At 62.0% G+C, this 21,904-nt stretch overlaps 1 protein-coding gene across 3 annotated transcripts; it reads left to right on the top strand.

The window, feature by feature from the left end:
• Positions 1-592: 592 nt before the first annotated feature.
• On the top strand, positions 593-21,618 carry SYMPK (symplekin scaffold protein). Of its 3 annotated transcripts, none has more exons than XM_048832686.2 (27): positions 593-637; positions 1,847-2,086; positions 3,283-3,348; positions 3,810-3,863; positions 4,396-4,469; positions 5,164-5,290; positions 5,565-5,814; positions 5,973-6,143; positions 6,550-6,789; positions 7,599-7,753; positions 8,344-8,494; positions 8,974-9,208; positions 10,899-11,049; positions 11,134-11,369; positions 12,055-12,136; positions 12,473-12,586; positions 12,972-13,119; positions 13,640-13,800; positions 15,845-15,953; positions 16,947-17,047; positions 17,322-17,412; positions 17,807-17,908; positions 18,174-18,361; positions 19,134-19,310; positions 19,996-20,085; positions 20,396-20,701; positions 21,321-21,618. In XM_048832686.2, exons 2-27 carry the CDS (start codon positions 1,979-1,981, stop codon positions 21,498-21,500), a joined length of 3,867 nt encoding a protein of 1,288 aa, XP_048688643.2. In that variant the 5' UTR covers positions 593-637; positions 1,847-1,978; the 3' UTR covers positions 21,501-21,618. The 3 variants fall into 3 exon arrangements, with proteins under 3 accessions (XP_048688643.2, XP_074978491.1, XP_074978490.1); XM_075122390.1 differs by having other exon boundaries at positions 595-637; positions 8,995-9,208; XM_075122389.1 differs by lacking the exon at positions 593-637 and having other exon boundaries at positions 1,844-2,086.
• The last annotated feature ends 286 nt before the right edge of the window (positions 21,619-21,904 follow it).

Genomic DNA, 21,904 nt, shown 5'->3' with positions numbered 1-21,904 from the left:
CCGATGTATGCCCGGGACGCCATTAGTCCCGATAGTGCAGGGTCGTCAGGCGTCCGGTTGGTGAGAAGCCGGTCGGCTCCCTACCCGGCTCCGCGCAGCTCCCCGGAAGGGGCCACATCTCCCTCTGGCTCCGAGGCACAGGGGTGGCCAGGGGGACTCTGCGCTCTGCCGCCACCATGAGCGCTGGCTCCGCAGCTCCCATTGGCCGGGAACAGGGCCCCAATGGGAGCTGCGGGGGCAGCGCCTGAGGGCGGAAGCAGCACGTGGAGCCCCCTGGCCGCGCCTCCGCCTCAGAGACCGGGGAGGCTGCTGAGGTTGGGGTCAGGGGTCAAAGGGCATCAAAGGGAGGTTGCTGTGATCAGGGCAGTGGGGCCAAGGGTCAAAGGGCACCAGGAGAGGTCGCTGTGGCTGGGGTCATGGGTCAAAGGGCAGGAAGGAGCTGTACCATCCACCCCACCCGGCAGGCAGCAGCAGGCGATGGACTCGGTTACCCAGCACCCACCGCGGCGGCCCCGCCACGGCCCCACCCTTCACGCAACAGAACTACATGACCCAGGCGGCCTTGCGGCGCGCGCCTGCGCAGTGCGCACCGCCCGGGCCGGGGGAAGATGGCGGCCGGGAGGGGGCAGCGCGGAGTGTGAGTGAGCGAGCGCGGGGGAGGGGGCCGGCGAAGGAGGGGGGTTACAATGGGGAGGGGGCCGGCGAGGAGGAGGGGGGTTTACAATGGGGAGGGGGCCGGCGAGGGAGGGAGGGGTTTACAATGGGGAGGGGGCCGGCGAGGAGGGGGGGGGTTTACAATGGGGCGGGGGCCGGCGAGGGAGGGAGGGGGGTTTACAATGGGGCGGGGGCCGGCGAGGGAGGGAGGGGGGTTACAATGGGGAGGGGGCCGGCGAGGAGGGGGGGGGTTTACAATGGGGCGGGGGCCGGCGAGGAGGGGGGGTTTACAATGGGGAGGGGGCCGGCGAGGAGGGGGGGGGTTTACAATGGGGAGGGGGCCGGCGAGGAGGAGGGGTTACAATGGGGAGGGGGCCGGCGAGGAGGGGGGGTTTACAATGGGGAGGGGGCCGGCGAGGAGGAGGGGTTACAATGGGGAGGGGGCCGGCGAGGGAGGGAAGGGGGGTTACAATGGGGAGGGGGCCGGCGAGGGAGGGAAGGGGGGTTACAATGGGGAGGGGGCCGGCGAGGGAGGGAAGGGGGGTTACAATGGGGCGGGGGCCGGCGAGGAGGAGGGGGTTTACAATGAGGGGGGGGTTTACAATGGGGCGGGGGCCGGCGAGGGGGGGGGGTTTACAATGGGGAGGGGGCCGGCGAGGGAGGGAAGGGGGGTTACAATGGGGAGGGGGCCGGCGAGGGAGGGAAGGGGGGTTACAATGGGGAGGGGGCTGGCGAGGGAGGGAAGGGGGGTTACAATGGGGCGGGGGCCGGCGAGGGAGGGAAGGGGAGTTACAATGGGGCGGGGGCCGGCGAGGGAGGGAAGGGGGGTTACAATGGGGAGGGGGCCGGCGAGGGAGGGAAGGGGGGTTACAATGGGGAGGGGGCCGGCGAGGGGGGTAGCGAGCCTGGAGGCTAAGGGAGGGCTGCCCTGAGGTGATGTGATCCCTGGGGGAGGCCTGGGGCGGTGATAATGGGGGGAGGGTGGGGCCGATAGGTAGCCCATGGGGGCAGTGGGGCAGGCTGGGGGTCCTGTGGGGTAACAGGGCATCCAGGCCGGGGTGGCGTCAGGGAGGCCTGGGGGGTATCTGGGTGTGGGGATGTTAGACTGGGGTGATGGGGTGTCCTGGGCTTTCATGTGGGGGGAGCTGGGGATTGTGGGGGGCAGGGTGCTAATTAGTCTCCTCGTTAGCAGCTTGAGCTGAGAGCCCCTGGGCCGGGAACACAGAGCTGCCCTCTCGCCCGTCCAGCGCTGGGCACAGACCCCTTGGCAGGGGCATCCCGCTCTCGGCTGGGAACGGCTCGCGCGCCAGGTGCCCGCGTCACCATGACCAGCCGCGCAGGGGAGGGCAGCAACGCCCGCATGAGCATCGCCTCCCAGTTCTTCACCCAGGAGGAGGGCAGCGGCACCGACAGCATGACCACCTCGGAGCGGGTGCGTGGGGCGGGGAGCGGTCGGTGAAGGCTGAACATTCAAGTGGGCTGGGAGTCAGGCCCTGGTCCCTTTTAGCCCTAGACCAGGGACAAGAGAGGTGGCTCTGATCCGGCCCCAGGTCTTGGGCACTGGCTGCCCAGGGGTTGGGGGAATAGGATACAGGGCCTTTCCCCTTTAGGGGTCACCAACCCCAGCAGGGGGCACGGCTGGCTCCGTGGAGGGTGTCATGACTAGGATAAGGGCCTTTCCCTCTAGGGGGCAGCAACTCTGTTCCAGCCCCTTGGCAGGGGGAGTGGCTGGCGCCGGGGTTTGTGAAACAGGTTACAGTCTGCTCACCTCTCTTGCCAATTACAGTCCAGTTTCAATGGGTGTCCTGAGGGGCTAAATGGTGGGGCCACGTGCTGTGCCCCTCAGTGATCCTTCTGTACAGGGTGTTTACTGGCTCTGTCTGGTTCTTGCGAGGCAGTGTAGTCTGGGGGCAGGGCTGGGACTTCGCAGACCTGGCATCTATCCCGACTCTGCCACTGCCCTACTGGGTGACCTTTGGCACATCCCTCCTTCTCTCTGGGCTTGGTTCCCCTCCCATCTTTTGCGTGTCTTGTCTGCACGGCTTTTATCCCAGGGTCACTAACGCAGGGTCGGGATGTGTTACTTTTCCTGGTATATAGCACTGGTGCAACCTGGCGTGGACTCAGTTACTTTGGCATCAAAGTGCCTTATCCTGGAATTCCCCTTCCCCACACCAATGTAAGCACCTTTATACTGGTACAGCGGCATCCACGCTGGAGGAAACTAGGTGCGGGTAAAGTCCTGTCTAGCTAAGGGTTTAGATTGGAAGCTCTTTTGGGCAGGGACCATCTCTTGCAATGGGTCTGTACTAGCACGGTGAGGCCCTGATCTAGGCACTACCATAATGCAAGTGGGACAGGTGTCTGTCACCAGGGCAGCTGTCGCCATTGGTCGCGTACCCCTCCTGAGCTACCTGTGTGGAGTCCCTCTGTACCGGGCAGGACTTCTAACTTCATTGCCATCCCTGCTTGTGGTGCTGCTTTGTGCCGCATGAGTGGTGAACTTAGGACTGTCCTGAGCTCCCAGCCTAGCTTGGCCCTTGGGTGTTGCCTCCTTTGTCAGCTTGATCTGTCTTGCGAGAGGAGCCAGGCCAATCTTGAATTCCTTGGTGCCTCCTCTCTCTGCAGGTGGTGGATCTGTTAAACCAAGCTGCCCTGATCAGCAACGACTCTAAAATCAACCTCCTCAAACAGGTGAGCAAAACCGCTGCTCCTCCCTGCAGCAGTGGGATGACAGTGGGCTGGAATGCAGGGTGCTGGGAAGAGCTGTAGAGGGGCACGAGGTCCCGTGCCTGCCTGTCAAAGGTGTAGACAGCAGGGCTAGGGTCAAATAGCATCAGCTTTTCTTTCATGCCTCTCAGATTCCTCCCTGGCCTTCTCATAAGGACCCACACCTTCCCCGTCTCTCTAGCCATTAGCCCCTCTTTGGCTTCCCTCGGATTCTCTGATTCCACCTGGCTCCTTGCAGGGACAAGACCTGCTGCTGGGCTCACATGGCTCTGTGTGGAGTTCTTTGGTGTCGCAGAAATGCTGGATGGCGGCTGGGTCCGTGGGGCAGGGTGCTGCGCTGGGGGGAGGCAGATGGGCGATGGCTGATGCTGCAAACCCCTCCATCCGCCCGAGTCTCACCCCCTGCCGTTCCTCTTTCCCCACAGGTCCAGGAGCTAATTATAAACAAGGACCCCACGCTGCTGGATAACTTCCTGGATGTGAGTAGCCCTGGGCGCCGCTTTGGAGTGCCGGGAACGACTCTGAAAACAGCCTGTCCCGACTCTCCTCGTGCCCGTGGCAAGGGCCGGTGCAGTACCACTGGCTCTGCAGGCCCTTCACTCAGTGGCCCCCACGACCCTGTGACGGCTGAGTGAGGTGGAGAACTCCTCTGACTGACGCAGAGCATTAACTCCCTGCGCAGCAGGCCCATGGCTTGGGGGGCAGGGGGTGAGGTATGAGCGGCTGCCCAAAAGCTGCCTGGGTTTCCAGCTGGAGCCCCAGACGCCCCTCAAGCCTGGCGTGTCCTGGGCAGTGCCAGGGCTGGTGGCTTAGACTGCTCAGTGTCAAACACAGGCCCGTGGAGTGTGAATATTCTCACCTGGGCCTAACCTAAAGCTTTCCGCAGCCTCCTCCCTGCCCTGACTCGGGGGCACTCTAGCTCTGCCCTGGCCCCGCTTCCCCCTCTCGGCCAGCTCTGCTGCCCGCTGGGCAGCTGAGGCCGGCCCTGACCGCCTGCCTCTCCGGCTGCAGGAGATCATCACCTTCCAGGCGGACAAATCCATCGAGGTGCGGAAGTTTGTCATCGGCTTCATAGAAGAGGCCTGGTAAGGACAGATTGGCTGCTGCATCCCGGAGCCACTGGGTGTAATTCTCCTTCCCCCACAGCTTCCAATCCCTTAGGGTGCTACAGGTCTGTACAGCACCTAGATGGGAGCCCCAGCCAGCCAGCGCTCCTGCCCCATGTCCCACAGGCCGCAGCCGCTGGGACTCTCCCACCCCGCTTCCTACAGCACCCCCTGCTGGGAGGGGCTGAGTCTGGGAGCTCCCTTCAGCCAGCACAGGAGCGTCCCAGCAGCAGTCTGCAGAAGGGAAGTTGGCTACCTACAGACCGGTGGGACTGGGCTTTTCCCTGAGGCGGGGCGTGTCCAGGGTGGGGCAGGCACTTATCCCTTGTCTCCAGCTAAGATCCCTGTTGTGAGCAGGGCCTGGTAGGTTACAACAGGGGCTGCGAAGAGTCAGGACTCCTGGGTTCTATTCCTAGCTGTGGGAGGGGAATGGAGTCAAGTGGTTAGGGCGAGGGGGCTGGGAGCCAGAACTCCTGGGTACTGTGCCTTGATCTGCCATTGACTCCCTGTGTGACCGTGGCAACTCCCTCCCCCTGCCTCAGTTTCCCCACTTGTACAAGGGGTGAGGTTTCCATAGAAGCCAATTGCTCTGGTCCTGGATGAGTGTCTGGTTGCTGCAGTAGCTGCTTGCCCCACCTCCAGCCAGCGCTGTCTGTCTCCCCACCACCCCCAGCAAACGGGATATCGAGCTGCTTCTGAAGCTCATCGCCAACCTGAACATGCTGCTGAAGGACGAGAACGTCAACGTGGTGAAGAAGGCCATCCTCGCCATGACCCAGCTCTACAAGGTGGCGCTGCAGGTGAGCGCCCCTCGGCCAGCCTGCGCAGCCCACGCCTCTCCCAGCAGGGGGCACTGGCTGGGGGAGGAGCGCCTGGCTGCTGCAGCCCCAGCTTCTCCCAGCAGGGGGCACTGTGGAGAATGGGGTGGGACGCTGGCTGTGTGGGCAGCGACCGGCTACTCCAGGCCCGGCCTCTCCCCGCAGGGGGCACTGTGCTCCCCACCCCAGCTGTCGGGGGTCATCAGTGCTCGGCGGCCGGCCTGGGCACTCACCCCTCCCTTCTGGCTCCCGGCAGTGGATGGTGAAGTCCAAGGTCATCAACGACCTGCAGGAGGCCTGCTGGGAGATGGTGTCGGCCATGGCCAGCGACATCATCCTGCTGCTGGACTCGGACAACGACGGCATCCGCACCCACGCCATCAAGTTCGTGGAGGGGCTGATCATCACGCTGTCACCCCGCATGCCCGACTCAGACGTGCCCAAGCGCCATGAGAACGACATCAGCCTCGACCGCATCCCCAAGGACCACCCCTATATCAAACACAGTGAGTGGGGGCCCAGCAGGGCTCTAGGAGCCGGGTCGGGTGATCTGTTGGGGTCCCACTGCCTGTTGGCACGTGGCCCCTCCACCACTAACAGCTGTCCCCCACCCAGCCCACGGCTTGCGGCCTGTGCCGTGACCCCGCCCACTCCTGCCTTTCAGATGTGTTGTGGGAGGAGGGCAAGGCGGCCCTGGAGCAGCTGCTGAAGTTCATGGTGCACCCGGCCATCTCCAGCATCAACCTCACAGCGGCGCTGGGCTCCCTGGCCTCCATTGCCCGCCAGCGGCCCATGTTCATGGCTGAAGTGATCCAGGCCTACGAGACCCTGCATGGTAAGCACTGCCCCCTGGCCGGGCTCTGCCTCGGAACCCCCATCCCTGGCCTGAGCCACTGGGTGCAGCAGTCGGCCGGGGGCTTCCCCGGGTCCTCTCCAGGGCTTCAGCCAGGGAGCCCAAAGGGCTTTGTGTGTGTTAATGAATGAAATCCCAACACTTGTCCTGACTCCCAGCCACCCCACCACTCCCTGTCCAGCAATAGAACCCAGGAGTCCTGCCCCTCCCCCACTCTGCACCCCACTTCCTACCCAGGAGTCCTGACCCTCTGCCCTGCCCTGCACCCCACTCTCTACCCAGAGCCAGACCCCAGGCCTAGCCCAAGCCTCCATCCTACAGCAGGTCCCTTCTGGGGCAGCCCCCCTCCTGCGTACCTGACGCCCCTTCCATGTCGCCCTCCCGCCAGCCAACCTGCCGCCGACACTGGCTAAGTCCCAGGTGAGCAGTGTGCGCAAGAACCTGAAGCTGCACCTGCTGAGCGTGCTGAAGCACCCCTCGTCCTTCGAGTTCCAGGCGCAGATCACCACCCTGCTGGTGGACCTGGGCACCCAGCAGGCCGAGATCACCCGCAGCATGCCCAGCCTGAAGGAGCCACGCAAGCGCCCGCGGGACGAGAGCGACCCAGCCCTGAAGAAGATGAAGATGGGTGAGCGGGCAGGGCAGGCCTCGCTCCGCTGGGAGGCCCCATTTAGCAGCAACCGTTTCTGTGGGTGGGGTGCCTTGGGAGATGGGGTGCAGGCAGCTGAGAGCTGTCTGGGTGGCCCCCCTGTGCAGTGAGTTTGTCCCAGTTCCCAGAGGGAGGTGATCAAGGGAACAGCTCAGTTACTCCAGTTCCAGTTCAGTTACTCCAGTCCCAGCTTCTCCCAGCAGGGGGCGCTGTGGGGAGAGCGCCTGGCTACTCCAGTCCCAGCTTCTCCCAGCAGGGGGCGCTGTGGGGAGAGCGCCTGGCTACTCCAGTCCCAGCTTCTCCCAGCAGGGGGCGCTGTGGGGAGAGCTCCTGGCTACTCCAGTCCCAGCTTCTCCCAGCAGGGGGCGCTGTGGGGGCATGGGAGCACTGGTGTCCCAGGCATCATCTGAATTGGGCCCCTGGGTGCAGCCTGCGCAGCAAAGTCGGGGATCCAGCGGGCCAGAGGCCTGGAGCAGCCAGCTTGTCCTTAGAGGTCGGGTTTCTAAGGCAGTGAAATCCCTCCCCAGGGCTGGGTAAGGTTGGCAGGGGGCAGCGTGTGGGGCGGAAGCTGCCTCCCCTCTGCTGGGGCCGTACCAGCTGTGGACCCCAAGGTTCTGGTCCCAGGGGCTGCTGGGAAGGTGAAGCTCTGTGTGCACACGGCATCCGCTCTGTGGCACCTGCCAGGAGCCTGCTCTCCGCTGCCAAGCCCGGGGTGGAGATGGTGCCAGTCCTGGCTGTCTGGGGCTGGCAGTGCCCCTCGTCTCTAACCCCAGGCCTCTACGGCACAGAGCCACCCCTCGGGGAGGACGATGAGGATAAGGATCTGGAGCAAGCAGCTGCGCCACCACCCAAGCCCTCTGCCCAGACCAGCACCCATTCGGACACGGACATCACGGCCGAGTTCCTGCAGCCCCTGCTGACGCCGGACAATGTGGCCAATCTGGTGGGTGAAGTTGGGCCCTAGCTCGGTGCTGGTGGGTCCCTGAGTCCCCTGAAATGCACGCCCCCCCGCTTAGACACGCTGCCCGGGGAGGGGTGTGTTGGGCTGCAACCGCCAGGCCTTGAGCAGTGGCTCCTGTTACAGCTCACAAGCTAAAGAGTGTCAGGCGTGCTGGATGGGAGACCTGTGAGGGAATCCAGGGGGATCAGGGTGCGGGACAGGGCTCAGCAGGGGGCGCTCTCCCCTCGCAGTCAGTGCTGACCTCAGTGCGATGGCGCTAGGGGACGCTGTGCTGCGGGGAGTGGGGCAGGGCGCTCAGCTTGCAATCCATCTTGCCTTGCAATCAGTAGTGACCCCAGTATGCCACTGGGGGGCCCTGGGCTGCAGGGCGGTTGGGCGGGGGCTGAGCAGAGGGCGCTCTCCCTGCAGCCTGGTCTCTAACCCGCTGGCCTGGTGGGAAGCCGGGGAGGCCTCGCTGCTGGAAACGGCCCTGGGCCTAGAGCGCAGGGCCTGGGGCCCATAAGAGCACCGCCCTCTGCAGGGCATCCCCCGGCGGGCTGCATCACGGCCATGTCCTGGCTCTCCTGCCTCAGGTGCTCATCAGCATGGTGTACCTGCCTGACACCATGCCCGCCTCCTTCCAAGCCACCTACACCCCCGTGGAGTCGGCTGGCACAGACGCCCAGATCAAGCATCTCGCCCGCCTGATGGCCACCCAGATGACGGCTGCAGGGCTTGGGCCAGGTACGTCTGCTGGGGGAGCGGAGGTCTCCCTTGTAGCACAGATAGAGCTCTGGGGGAAGGGGAGCTAGCGTCGGGGAGACCTCAGACTCAGTGCCATCTCCCCTGCTCATCGGCTCCCTGCCTCTCCAGACTTCGGGAGCCCTCTCCATCCACAAGATTCCTCGCTGCCTGCTGGGGGTGAGTGGTTTCCAGTGGGTGGGGGCACTGCAGGTCAGGAGTGCAGGGTACCAGCAGAGCTGGGGGGACTCCAGGGCTGGGCTAGCAGGGGGCTGCGGGTCAGGAGGGAGGGGCACAGGCGGAGGGAGGGGGGGCTGGCAGGGGGCTGTGGATTGTGTTTGAGGGGCCTCGGCAGAGCTGGGGGTAGTTGCAGCTCTTGTTTCCCGGCTCCTCTCTCCTTCCTCTGGGGCTGGTGGCCGGGGGCTGAATGGCTCTGCCTGGCCTCGCGAGGGCACCGTGAGTGAGTCGGCTCCTTGGCACAGGCTCCTCTCCCCGTCCTCCAGGCGTGGAACACACCAAGCTGCTGAAGGAGGAGCCGAAGGAGGAGAAGCTGGTGAAGCCCGAGAGCGTGCTGATCAAACGGCGCCTGTCCTCGCTGTCTCAGGGGCAGGCCATCTCCGTGCTGGGGGCTCAGGGCTGCGTCACCATCCTCCTGGAGCAAGAGGCCCCCCAGGCCAAGCGGCGCCCAGAGCCCATCATCCCGGCCACCCAGACCAGGTGAGGTCTTTCAGGGGAGGGCCCTCAGGGTCTGTGCTGTGCCTGGGGTTTATAGTCTCCCAGGAGGTACCCCAAGAGGTCGTGGCCCTTTCCAGGGCAGGCTGGCGCCTCCCAGGCTGGCTCTTCTGCAGCACCCCCTGCTGCCCGCTGGGAGCTCTGCCCAGCCAGTCTGACAGCCAGACTCCTGCTCAGAGAGGTTTTGCCCCATTGGGGATCAGTGCCTGTCAGTCAGTATCTGCAGCGCCACCAGGCAGCCCTTTACAAACAGGCTCCGAGTCCCTGCACCAGAGCATCATAGAATCGCAGGCTTAGGAGGGACCTCGAGAGGACAACTAGCCCAGCCCCCTGCACTCACGCCCGCCCCTGCCAGCTGTTTGTCCTACCTGCTCTTAAAAACCTCCAGGGACGGAGATTCCAAACCTCCCTGGGCAATTTGTTCCAGGGCTTAACCACCCTGACAGGAACTTGTTCCTAATGTCTGCCCTGGCTGCAATTTAACCCATCGCTTCTTGTCCTGTTCTCAGAGGTTAATGAGAACAATTTTCATTTCCTCCTTGTAACAGCCTTTTATGTACTTGAAACTGTTATCATGTCCCTACTCAGTCTTCTCTTCTCCATACTAAACAAACCCAGTTTGTTCAGTGTTCCCTCATGGCTCATGTTTTCCAGACCTTTCATCATTTTTTGTTGCTCTTCTCTGGACTCTCCAGTTTGTCCACATCTTTCCTGAAATGTGGCGCCCAGAACTGGACACAATACTCCAGCTGAGGTCATATCAGAGTAGAGCGGAAGAATTACTTCTCGTGTCTTGCTTACAATACTCCTGCTAATACATCCCAGAATGATGTTCGCTTTTTTTGCAACGGCATTACACTGTTGACTCATATTTAGCTTGTGGTCCACTATGGCCCCCAGATCCCTTTCCGCAGTACTCCTTCCTGGGCAGTCATTTCCCAGTTTGTATGTGTGCAACTGATTGTTCCTTCCCAAGTCCAGCACTTTGTATTTGTCCTTATTGAATTTCATCCTATTTCCTTCAGACCATTTCTCCAGTTTGTCCAGATCATTTTGAATTATAATCCTATCCTCCCAAGCACTTGCAACCCCTCCCAGCTTGGTATCGTCCACACACTTTATAAGTGCCCTCTCTATGCCATTATCTAAATCATTGATGAAGATATTGAACAGAACTGGACCCAAAACTGATCCCTGTGGGACTCCACTCCATGTGCCCTTCCAGTTTGATTGTGAACCACAAATACCATTGGGAGGGCTTTAGGTCAGCGAAGAGGATCGGAGGTTATGGCAGTTGGTCCTGGCGGGAGCCAGGCCAGGCTCCTGTGGGGTCCCTCACGGGGTCTCTGTGTTCCCATTGTTAACACACCTCTCTGCCCCCTCAAGTCCGTTGTCCTCCATCTGCCAAGCCCTGCTGAGTTTCTGGTCCTGCCTGAGCCCCCTGCGGCCGTTAACACTCAGGCACTGATTTTCCCCAATCCCACATGACGTATGTTGAGTCCAGCCAGCTCCTGACGGCGCGTTCCCACCGCCCAGATGCCTGGGGCCTTCCCGCTGTGCCCGGTGGGTAGTGCTACCAAGCCAAATGGGTACCCTGAGGCGTGGGTGGTTCGTGAGAATGTTACACACCATGTCCGTCTCCGGCGCTGAGCCACATTCTAACTCCCTGCTCCAGGCTGGCGGGCGCCGGCGGGCGCAAGAAGGTTTTCCGCCTGAGCGACGCGATCAAGCCACTGACGGACGTGCAGATGGAGAAGCTGAAGCTGGGAGCCGTGAAGCGGATCCTGTGCTCGGAGAGAGCCGTCGCTTGCAGCGGGGCGGCCCAGGTAGGCACCGGCTCAGCCGCAGAGGGGCAGGGCCTGGGTACCGTCCGTGCCTGACCCTCCCCTCCCCTCTCCCCTCCCCACCAGGCCCGTGTCAAGATCCTCTCATCCCTGGTGACCCAGTTTGACGTGCCCCTGAAGAGCGAGGTCTTGGCCTTCATCCTGGACGACATCCGCAACCGGCTGGACCTGGCCTTTGCCTGGCTGTACCAGGAGTACAATGCCTACTTGAGCACGTTCCCCGCCGGCTCCCTGGACAGCTACGACGAGTGCCTCATTGGCCTGCTCTCTGGCCTGCAGGAGAAGCCAGACCAGAAGGATGGGTGGGTGTCCCCACTATGTGGGCTGAGCTTTGGGGGGGGAGGAGCTGAGAGGTGGAGCCTTCCTGGCCTGAGTCACTGGTCTGGACCCAGACTAGCCTAGGTGGGGGGGTGAGCTTTGCCTGTGCCATGAGCTGCGACCCTGCTGGGATGTCCGTGCTGCGAGCTTCCTCCCAGTAGTGCCTAGCTAGGGCTCCAGTGCTGCGAGCTTCCTCCCAGCAGTGTCCTGCCTGTGGCAGCTAGGGCTCCCATCAGCATCACCTGCCTTAGACCAGCACCCAGCCCGGATTCCTGTAGCGTAACTAACGCTCCTGCTGGGACCAGCTCCCTGCCGTGTTGTGGGGCTGCCAGCCTGGCCTTCCCTGCCACACTAGGAAGGTTTTCCAGGGGGCAGGTGTCCCCATCACACAGCAGTGAGCATCCTCGCTCCATCCCAGCAGGGGGCACAAGGGCTGTGGAGACGGCACTCTCAGCTGGAGACATCTGCCTGCACTTCCTGTCCTAAACATCTCTTGCCCAGCTGAGGAAGTGACTTGGATAATGTCATGGGGCAGGGGTTCTCTCCCTTTTCCATCCCTGGCCCACCCCAGAGGTGGCTGCATCTCAGGGGCAGGCGAAGGGCCCCTTTTCAAAGGGAACGTTGGGGCCGCAGCCTGCTGGTAATGGTCTGTGTGTGCGCCCCCTACAGGATCTTCACCAAGGTGGTGCTGGAAGCCCCACTCATCACAGAGAGTGCCCTGGAGGTGATCCGCAAGTACTGCGAGGATGAGGTGGGTTCGAGGAGCAGAGTGGGGAGAGCAGCTATTCAAGAGGCACCGTCCTTGCCTAAGAAGATCCTAACTGACCCCACTGATCCCTCTTGCAGGGGGGCAGGGTGGGGCTGGTATCTCCCCATCACATGGTGTTTGCACCCAATATCTGCGGGCAGGCTCCTGTGATTCCTGCCCCATCGCCCGCGTCCCTCACCTGGCACTTGCCTGTCCGCGTTAGATTAAGCTCCTCCGGCTGAATGCATGGAGCCGATTCCCAAGCCTACAGTGGGGGGAGGGGGGGTGCAGAGCCGAGCCCCTGGGGGACCATCTGCTCACTGGGGTCGTCTGTCGCAGAGCCGCACCTACCTGGGGATGTCCACCCTCCGGGACCTGATCTTCAAGCGTCCGTCCAGGCAGTTCCAGTATCTGCACGTGCTGCTGGACCTCAGCTCCCATGAGAAGGACAAGGTGCGTCAGGCAACTGGGGGCCGGTGTCTTGTGGTATCGTCCAGCCCCTCTGTGCATTCACTCAGCCCTGCTCATCCCCCCAGATACTGCCTCAGGCCAGGCTCCCACCGCTCTGGCCACAAAGGCTCAGGAATCCTGCCGATGAGACCTGTAACTCAGCTCCTCACTGCTCCCCCAGCGTCCTGAGCGAGACGGAGGGTTCCCAGTGCCGTCCTAGCCAGATCCCAGGCCTCTGTCCCCCAGCAGCTAGCCAGGGGTGTGATTCCCGGCCTGGAGCGCTCGTGTGGTGTTGCTGTGCAGCTGTCTTGAGCTGCCCCTGCCCCAGAGGTGGCTGCCTCTCAGTGCTGGGTGAGCACTCCCCTCACATGCCGCATCTGCCCTGCAGGTCCGCCAGCAGGCGATCCTCTTCATCAAGCGCATGTACGAGAAGGACCAGCTGCGGGAGTACGTGGAGAAGTTTGCACTGAACTACCTACAGCTCCTGGTGCACCCCAACCCCCCATCTGTGCTCTTCGGCGCCGACAAGGACACGGGTAACAAGGCAGGGCCGTGCTTGGCCGGGGGACAACCAATGAACGTGGGCAGCTGTCCCTGGGGGGCAGTCCTCAGTGTCGCTAGTTGGTGGGTCAGACCTCCCCTACAGTGCTGGCACCAGTCCCAGCCTGGTGCTGATGGCTGCTCCCCGCTCGGTGATCGGAGGAAGGAGATCTGTGCTCGTAGCCGCGGGGAATTCCTGGGCATCTCAGGCTCGTGGCTGGGTTCTGCCCGCGAGCCGGCATTGCTGTGGTTAGCACTCCAACCCCCCTGTGCTGGTAGCTGTCTGCTGCTTCCATAGCCGCGGATCAGAGAGCCCCTCCTTAGAGTTAATCGGGCCAGCTGCTGCCTCTTCCCTGAAGTCTGAGCCTGTCCCTTGTCTCCCTGCTGGACTGGCGCCCTGGGTGCGGGCTGGCGCTGGAGGTCGGGGTGGCCGCTGCTCTTCCCTGTGGTTCTCCAGCTGCTGTTGTTGGCTGGGAGCCCCACAACCGATCTCCCGCCCCCGCCCTTGTCATGCAGAGGTGGCTGCTCCCTGGACCGAGGAGACCGTCAAGCAGTGTCTGTACCTGTACCTGGCCCTGCTGCCGCAGAACCACAAGCTGATCCATGAGCTGGCGTCGGTCTACACAGAGGCCATCGCTGACATCAAGCGCACCGTGCTGCGGGTCATCGAGCAGCCGGTGAGCAAGCCGGGAAAGGCTCTGCGGGGACCCGCTGCTTAGGGTACAGGGCTGTCTGTGCAGGTGGGGACAGCGAACTGTGGCTGCTGTAACCAAAGCAAAGGGGCGCCGGGGCCCGATGACTTGGAGTTGTCTGAGCCCAGGGCTGGAGACTGAATTCAAAGCTAGGCTCTTGGGGCAGGGGCCGTGTGTACAGCCCCTAGCACCGTGGGGGGGCTGCTCTGTGACTGGGACTCCTAAGATGCTCCCGTAATACACCCAATAGCAAAGCAAAAGTACAGTGCCTAGCACAATGGGGTCCTGGCTGTGACTGTGGTTCCTAGGCGCTACCGTAATACACCTAATAATGATCCAGGCAGATGGGTCACACTTTCTATTAAGGTTCAGGTTAGAAATAAAGGGTTAATGGATGATTGACAGCTGGCTTAAAACTGGGTCGATCAGCTGTTCTGGAGTCCAAAAGTGTCCAGCTGGAAGGGGCCTCGAGCTCACCTGCGCTGAGGCCGGGTCAAGTAAACCTAGACCAGCCGTGCCAGGTCGGTCAGCCTGGTCTTAAAATCCTCTCTGGATGGGGATCCCACAGCTTCCCTGGGAAGCGTGTTCCAGAGCTGAACTCCGCTGAGAGTTGGAAAGTTTTTGTCCTAATATCTCACCTCAGTCTCCCTCACTGCAGATTAAGCCCATAGCTTCTTGTTCGCCATGTCCACTGAAGGTAGGATGCTGGATCTCTGTCCTCTATACCAGCCCTTAACGAATTTGACGACTGTTCTCCACTCGCTGCTCAGGCTTTTCTAAATGCTAAACGTACCTGGTTTTTTTAACCTTTCCTCCTAGGCCAGGTTTTCGAAACCTTGGATCATTTCTCTTGCTCTTCTGTGGACTCTCTCCACTTTGTCCGCATCTTTCCTGAAGTACGGCGCCCTCCAGCTGGGGCCTTCCCCGGTGCCAAGTACAGAAGGGTAGTTATGTCCCGTGTCTTTCCTGCGACGCTTCTGTTAATACACCCAGAACAATGTTCGCCTTTTTCACGGCTGCATCACGTTCTTGGCTCGCATTCAATTTGTGATCCACTCTAACGCCCAGCTCCTTTTCAGCAGTACGACCCCCTAGTTGGTCCTTGTTTTATAGTTGTGCGTTTGATATTTTCCTTCCTAAGTACAGTACTTTGCGCCTGTCTTGATGGGATTTCTTCTTGCTGAGTCCTAACCCTCCAAAGTGCTCGCAGCCCCTCCCACCTCGGTGTCAGCTGCAGATTTTATAATCGCACTCTCCACTCCGATCTCTGGGTCAGCAATGGAAATACTGAATGGTAGCAGACCCAAGGCCAGCTCCTGTAGGACCCCAAGAGACACGTCCTCTCAGTTAGGCAGCGAACCATTGGTAACGGCGCTTTGTGCCCCCACCTTAGAGCAATTCCACGTAGAGCACATTTCCCTAGTTTGCTCTGAGACTGTCAGGTGGAACTGTTCAACCCGACTGAAATCAAGCTGGATCCTGCCGACTGCTTTCCCCTACCTCTGAGATCAGTACCCCTGTTGGAGGAGGAAATGAGGTTGGGTTGGGATGATTTGTTCTTGACAAATCCATGCTGGCCATTCCTTATAACCCTGTTATCCTCCAGACTGCTCCTGCCTGTGGCTCAAAGCCATCTCTGGTGGGCAGCCAGCCTTGGGTCATTGATCTTACAGCCTCTGTCCATCCCCCTTTGCCTTTTCTGAACAGAACCTAAAGCTGGAGTGTCCCGTGCAGGCTCCAACCTCTGGGGGAGGTGGGGAGGTGGAAACAAAGAGCATCACCTGGCCGTGCTGCACAGATCGGGTTAGCCGGCTGCTGGGCTACCTTGCAGCAGGGTGGGGAGGGTCCCAGGAGCGTGGGGGTTTGGGGTACTCAGCTGCGTTCCACTAGCTGGGTTCCCTTGGGGCTTGGTGGGGAGGCCACGGCCCTGTTGCGTGTGCTGACTCGGCACAGTTGGTTCCTTTCCCCCCGCAATCCGTGGTGATTCTGCTCTGAGACTGCCTCTTCCTTCTCTCCCCTCCTTGCCCAGATCCGCGGGATGGGGATGAACTCCCCGGAGCTGCTGCTGCTGGTGGAGAACTGCCCCAAAGGAGCTGAGACCCTGGTGACCCGCTGCCTGCACAGCCTGACAGATAAAGGTATCCCCACCCCACGCTGCCACTGTACCCGCCCCAGTTGGCACTGCCCTCCAGATGGGTGGGCATTCGGAGGGCTAGAGCAGGCCTGCTCGCTTTTCTCCCTGGCTGTCTGTCCTGCCCTGTGCCTTGGTTTCCCCTTAAATGGGAATGTTGCTTTCTCAAGCGTTCGTCCTCCCCCCACCCACACACACACACCAGCGCTGGGCTCCTCCTGCTGATCTCTAGTCCCTCCCCCAGCGTTGACCTGTGTCACGGAGTCCCCGGGCAATGCTCTGGAACTGCTTCCTACGAAGCCAGTCAGGACTCTGGGGAAGTCTCCTTTCTGGGAGAAGCCTGTCTTCAGGACACAGAGCTCACACAGCTTCCACCTTCCTGGGTCTGACCTCGGAGCATTCAGCATCCTCTGCCCCTCCGTGCGCGTCCCACAGCGAGTCCGCCTAGGCGGGGATCCTGGGGAAGCCAGAGGGTCTTGCAACCCAACTTTGCAGTCAGACGTGACTCTCAGCCAGCCAGTAAAACAGAAGGTTTATTAGACGACAGGAACATGGTCTAACACAGAGCTTGTAGGTGAAGAGAACCGGACCCCTCAGCTGAGTCCATTTTGGGGGGCAGTGAGCTAGATAACCAGGTCTGCCCTTCACTCCATGTCTCCAGCCAGCCCCAAACTGAAAACTCCCTCCAGCCCCTCCTCCGGGCTTTCCCCTTTCCGGGGCCAGGAGGTCACCTGATTCCTTTGTTCTCCAACTCTTTAGCTCTCACCTTGCAGGGGGGAAGGGCCAGGCCATCAGTTGCCAGGAAACAGGGTGTCGGCCAATCTCTGTGTCCAGACTCCTGCACACACCTGCCCTCTAGGACTCTGCAATGATCATACACCCTTACCCCACCCCCTAGATACTTAAGAACTGCCTAGGGGAAACCGAGGCACCCCCACACTATTCAGAGGAAACATTAAGAACAGTCCCACTTCGTCACAACCTGCCCTTGCTCTCACAGTGCCCCCATCTCCCGAGCTGGTGAAGCGAGTTCGTGATCTCTACCACAAGCGGCTCCCGGACGTCCGGTTCCTCATCCCCGTCCTCAACGGGCTGGAGAAGGTAGGACCCCATGGGGCCTGGCGGGTGCTGCTGAGCCAGGCAGGGCTCCTGGCAGCTTGCCTGGCCCAGCTGCTGCCATGGCTGGAGTGGGGGTAGTGGCTGGACAGCCACTGCCTAGTGGAGACTGTTCTTATGGGAGGCAGTAGGCTCTAGTGGTTAGAGTGGGGGTTAAGAGGGGGCTGGGAGCCAGGACTCCTGGGTTCCATTTAGAGTGGGGCCGGAGGGTTGTGTGGCATAACCGATATCTGCCAAGCTCTCCCTCTCCCTCCCGCAGAAAGAGGTGATCCAGGCTCTGCCCAAGCTCATCAAGCTGAATCCCATCGTGGTGAAGGAGGTGTTCAACCGCCTCTTGGGGACGCAGCACGGTAGGTGCTGAGCCGGGAGCTGAGCCGAAGGGCTGCGATTTCCCCGTTCTGCGGGGCCAGCTGCTGACATGATGCTGGGAGATGGGCTGGTGCCAATGGACCCTGGGGGGGCAATGGTGACATAACGCTCAGTGCGAGGACAATTGGGGGTCAGTCCTGCCACGTCCATTCCAGGCGGGGGTGGGAGCTTCACGCCCCCTGGCCCAGCCAGGGAGAAGCCTGAGCATGGAAAGTTTCAGGAGCCCCATCTTGTCTCTCGTTGGGAGCCTGGGGAGAAACTGATCTGGGCAGCAGGGCCCTAGGCGGCCCAGTACAAGCCTCCCACTAGGGCACAGTGGGTCTGCGCAGACAGCCCGGCCTCCCAGCTCAGCCTCCCCCTCTTTGCCTTGTGCAGGCGAAGGGAATTCGGCCGTGTCCCCCCTGAACCCTGGGGAGCTGCTCATCGCCTTGCACAACATCGACTCCACCAAGTGCGACATGAAATCCATCATCAAAGGTAAGGGGGTGCCGGAGCCCGGGGCAGATTCGGACAGCGGGGACAGCTGCGTCTGCTGGGCCAGCCCTTTGGCTGCTTGCGCCACTGTGCTGCCCCTTTCTCCTTCCCCTTAACTGGCCCACGGGTGGAAGCCAGGACTCCGGGGTTCTCGTCTCGTGCCCACTGGCAACCTACCCCCTGCTTTCTTCTCTGCCCCTCCGTGTGTCTCAGCCACACCCCCGAATCCCCGGCAGCCTTGGCTGACGTCATCTCTTCCCCACCACAGCCACCAACCTGTGTTTCGGCGAGAGGAACGTCTACACGTCGGAGGTGCTGGCCGTGGTGATGCAGCAGCTGATGGAGCAGAGCCCCCTGCCCATGCTGCTCATGAGGACGGTCATCCAGTCACTGACCATGTACCCACGCCTGGGTGGCTTCGTCATGAACGTCCTGTCCCGCCTCATCATGAAGCAGGTGGGAACCCGGCCCCGCGGCACCTCCTGCAGCCTGGCCAGGCAGCCTAGTGCTGGGACCCCGGCACAAGCTAAACTGGGTTGGGTTAGCCCCTGGAAATCCCAGGGCTCCTAAGGAGTGGAGGGGGGGGTGATCCACAGAGGGCGCTCTTATTGTTGAGGCCTTGTTAAGCTCGTGCCCCGGAGGTAGGGGGCTCTGGAGCTGGCATTGTCCTCTCCCTGCTGAGCCATAACGCTAAGATCCCGTCACTGGCTTCTGTTCAGTCCACTGTCCTGGCCCGTTCCCCCTCTCCTCTCTTCGGCCTCCCTCAGCCCCCACTCCTTGCACTTAGTCTGCACTTCCTGTCCTAAACTGCCATGCGCTGGTGGCGTCTGGCTATTGACTGGCCGCCAGGTTCCTCCCCAGAGGTGGCAGCATCCTCGCGCCAAGGAAAGCGATTTTCTCCAAAGTAGCTGGGGGCGGGGCAGCTCTTCACCTGTCCCCCAGACAGCCCAGGTCTCTTCATTTCTCAGTCCTGCTCCCCCTCAGGCGCGGGCTCCGGAGGTGCATGTGACAATGCCAGGCCTCTGCCCCACTCCAGGTGTGCCTTGCCCCTCCACCAGCTGCCCTGGCTTTCAGCACTGCCTCTGGGTGGGCTTCTCCACCCCCAGTGTGACCCGCTGACACATGGAGGGCTGGCTGAATTCGCTGCCCCTTGTGCCCATGTGTGGGTGTGCAGGGGAGGGCATAGTGAAAAGGCCCCTCTCTTAACCACCCCCCTTTGCCCTCCCAGGTGTGGAAGTACCCCAAAGTGTGGGAGGGCTTCATCAAATGCTGCCAGCGCACCAAGCCCCAGTCCTTCCAGGTCATCCTGCAGCTCCCTCCACAGCAGCTCAACGCCGTCTTCGAGAAGTGCCCCGAGCTGCGGGAGCCGCTGCTGGCCCATGTCCGCTCCTTCACTCCGCACCAGGTACTGGCCTGCTCCCTGGAGGGCTGGGGGGGAGTCATGCAGGAGATTGGGGGCTGAGTGTAATCTGGGGGGGGGGCACAAGTGATGGTGGGGTATGCAGCTGTCCTTCCCTTTAATAATGGGGACAGACTGCAGGGCCCCAGCATGCAGTGCTTCCCGTCAGTCTAATGAAGGTGGGGGTGTAGGGAACGGAGCTTTCTTTAGGGTTTGTTCTTACCCAGTTCCCTTGGGGCTCCAGCATCCCCACCCTTTACTGGGGCAGGTGGGGAGTCAGGCTGTGTGTCACCAGCCCTCAGTGGGAGGAGGAGGATGGTCCTAGTCACAGTGCCCCCTGGAGCCTGATGCAAGATTGCTCCCTAGTGTGCTGGGCTCTGCCCCTGTTTGGCTGTGTACCCCCAGCAGTGGGGCTCCCAGCTCTCCCCTAGGGGATACCACACCTCAGTCAGCCAGCTCGTGCTCAGCCTTTAAACTCACCTGCTGCGACTAGTGACTGCTCCCTAGGACAACTCTGCCCCCGTCCCAGGGTAGGTCATAGAATCATAGGTCCTTACGGGCCAGCCTCTCTCTCCAGTTGGGAGCTGGCTGTTCCCAGGGCAGGGGAGAGGCTGGAGCCCCGGACCCAGGGCAGCTGGCTCCCGCATGACTTGCTCACCCGGCCCCTCTTTCCCCTCCCCATCCCGCACAGCAAGCGCATGTCCCCAACTCCACCATGGCCATCCTGGAAGCCAGCAGCAAGCAGGAGGTGGAGGTGAAGGACTCCCAGCCGCTGGAGGAGGTGAGCGGAGACGCCTGGGCTGGGAGGCTGGGAACTGGGCTGGGGAGGGAGTAAGCCGGTACCTGAAGGTGCAGAACAGAGCTGTGGGCTCAAGAAGGTGCTGGGGGCAGGACTCTAGCCACAGGGCTGGTCTGAATGCTCTGCTGCAGAGGCCCAGGGTCTGTGGGACGGGCCTCGTCTATTTCCCCCGCGGGCTGGCAGGGAGCGGGGTCCCCAGCCCAGACTCTCTGAGCGGAGTCCTTTGCTACCCTGACTCGGAGGGATGGGGAGGGGTCCCTTCCCTGGCTGACGGCGCTTTATCGCCCGGCAGGAGGAGCAGGAGCCCGCGCCTCTCCTCCCACGCATGTCCCAGGACATGATCGCTCTGCGGCTGGCCCAGGAGAAGGCACTCAAACGCCAGCTGGAGGAGGAGCAGAAACTGAAGCAGCCAGCCAGCCAGCCGCGCCCTGCCCATGCCCTGGCACCGCTGCCTGCTGAGGAGCCGATGGACTTCCGGGAGGAGGGGCCCGAGGTGGAGACGCCCACCATTTTCATTAGCATGCAGGAGGAAGAGGAGGGTTCAGGCGGAGATGGGTCCCTGTTGGACTCCAGCATGGAGGGGCCCCTACCTGCGAAGGTACGTTCTGGGCACAGACAGGCACTTGGCAGAGCTCGTGCATAGAGTCAGGGCTGCACACAGCCAGGGTCCCATTAACCCCTCGCTGGCCTTAGAGCTTCCTACTTCTTCTTGGCCTCCCAGTGTCCCCTTGCACAGAGGGGGGTAAGGAGAGCTCTGCCGGCCACCAGAGGGCGCTCCCCAAACACTGCAGCATCAAGGGCCCTGCCCCATGGTAGCCAAGGTGACTCCTGCTGCCAACCCCCTGTGCAGCCAGTGACCCTGCCCTGCTTGCCGCTTGAGCCAATCTGCCCTGGGGGCAGGGCTGCTCCACCCCCACTGGTCTGATTGACCAAAGCATGGAGCCAAGGGCCTATCCAGTGCCTTTGGCTCCTCCCCTTCCTGCCTGAGGCCAGGAAACCAAGGCTGATGTAGAGATCTTGGGGTGGGGTGGGAGTGCCCCAGGATAAGTGAGGGGCCGTTGAGGTCTCAGTTAGGGACATGATCCCCTCTTGGGGGTCAGGGTGGCAGTTAAAGCTAGAATCCAGCTCCGCAACGGGTCCCATTGGTCCATCCGGCTGCAGGGCTGGGGTGTCTCCATGAGGCATCTTGTCTGCCCCCTTTCCCTGCCCCCTACCAGGAAGCGAAGAGCAAGGAGGCGGGAGCCAGCAGCGCTGCTGACGAGGGAGCGGAGAGCAAGCCCGAGAGCCTCACGCCCGACGAGCCAGCACCCGGCGGGCCCCAGCCGGTCAGCCAGCCTGAGGAGTTGCCAGAGCCCGGCGGTGGCGGCACGGAGCAGGAGCAGAAAGCAGAGAGCTGATGGGGCGGGGCAGAGCCGGCCCCTCCAGGGCAAAGATACTCAGGGGGGAGGGGGAGAGGAGCAGAAACTGCACAGCTAACGGCCTGGCTCTTGGCCAAATAAAGAGGCCAAATCAAGAGTCGCTGGTCCTGGGCCTTTCTGCCTCCCTGTCTGTGTGGGGCGTGTCCCTCCCTGGGGCGGGGCTCATCTCCCTGACCCTCCAGAGAAACCTCCTGCTGGGGGAGTCTGGTGGGGGGGTGCGGGAGGGAGCAGTGGGTGCTGGAGGGGAGGAAGGGGAGGGGAGGGAGCAGTGGGTGTTAGGGGGAGGGGCAGTGGGTGGGGAAGGGGCGGGGCTGAGGGGGGGAGGGGCAGTGGGTGGGGGGTGGGGGAGGGGCAGGGGCGGGGCTGAGGGGGGAGGGGCAGGG

Source organism: Caretta caretta, chromosome 23, assembly GCF_965140235.1.
Source record: "Caretta caretta isolate rCarCar2 chromosome 23, rCarCar1.hap1, whole genome shotgun sequence".
Taxonomy (NCBI): Eukaryota; Metazoa; Chordata; order Testudines; family Cheloniidae; genus Caretta; species Caretta caretta.
The sequence above is the reverse complement of the archived record's forward strand: the minus strand, read 5'-3'. Positions and strand labels throughout refer to the sequence as shown.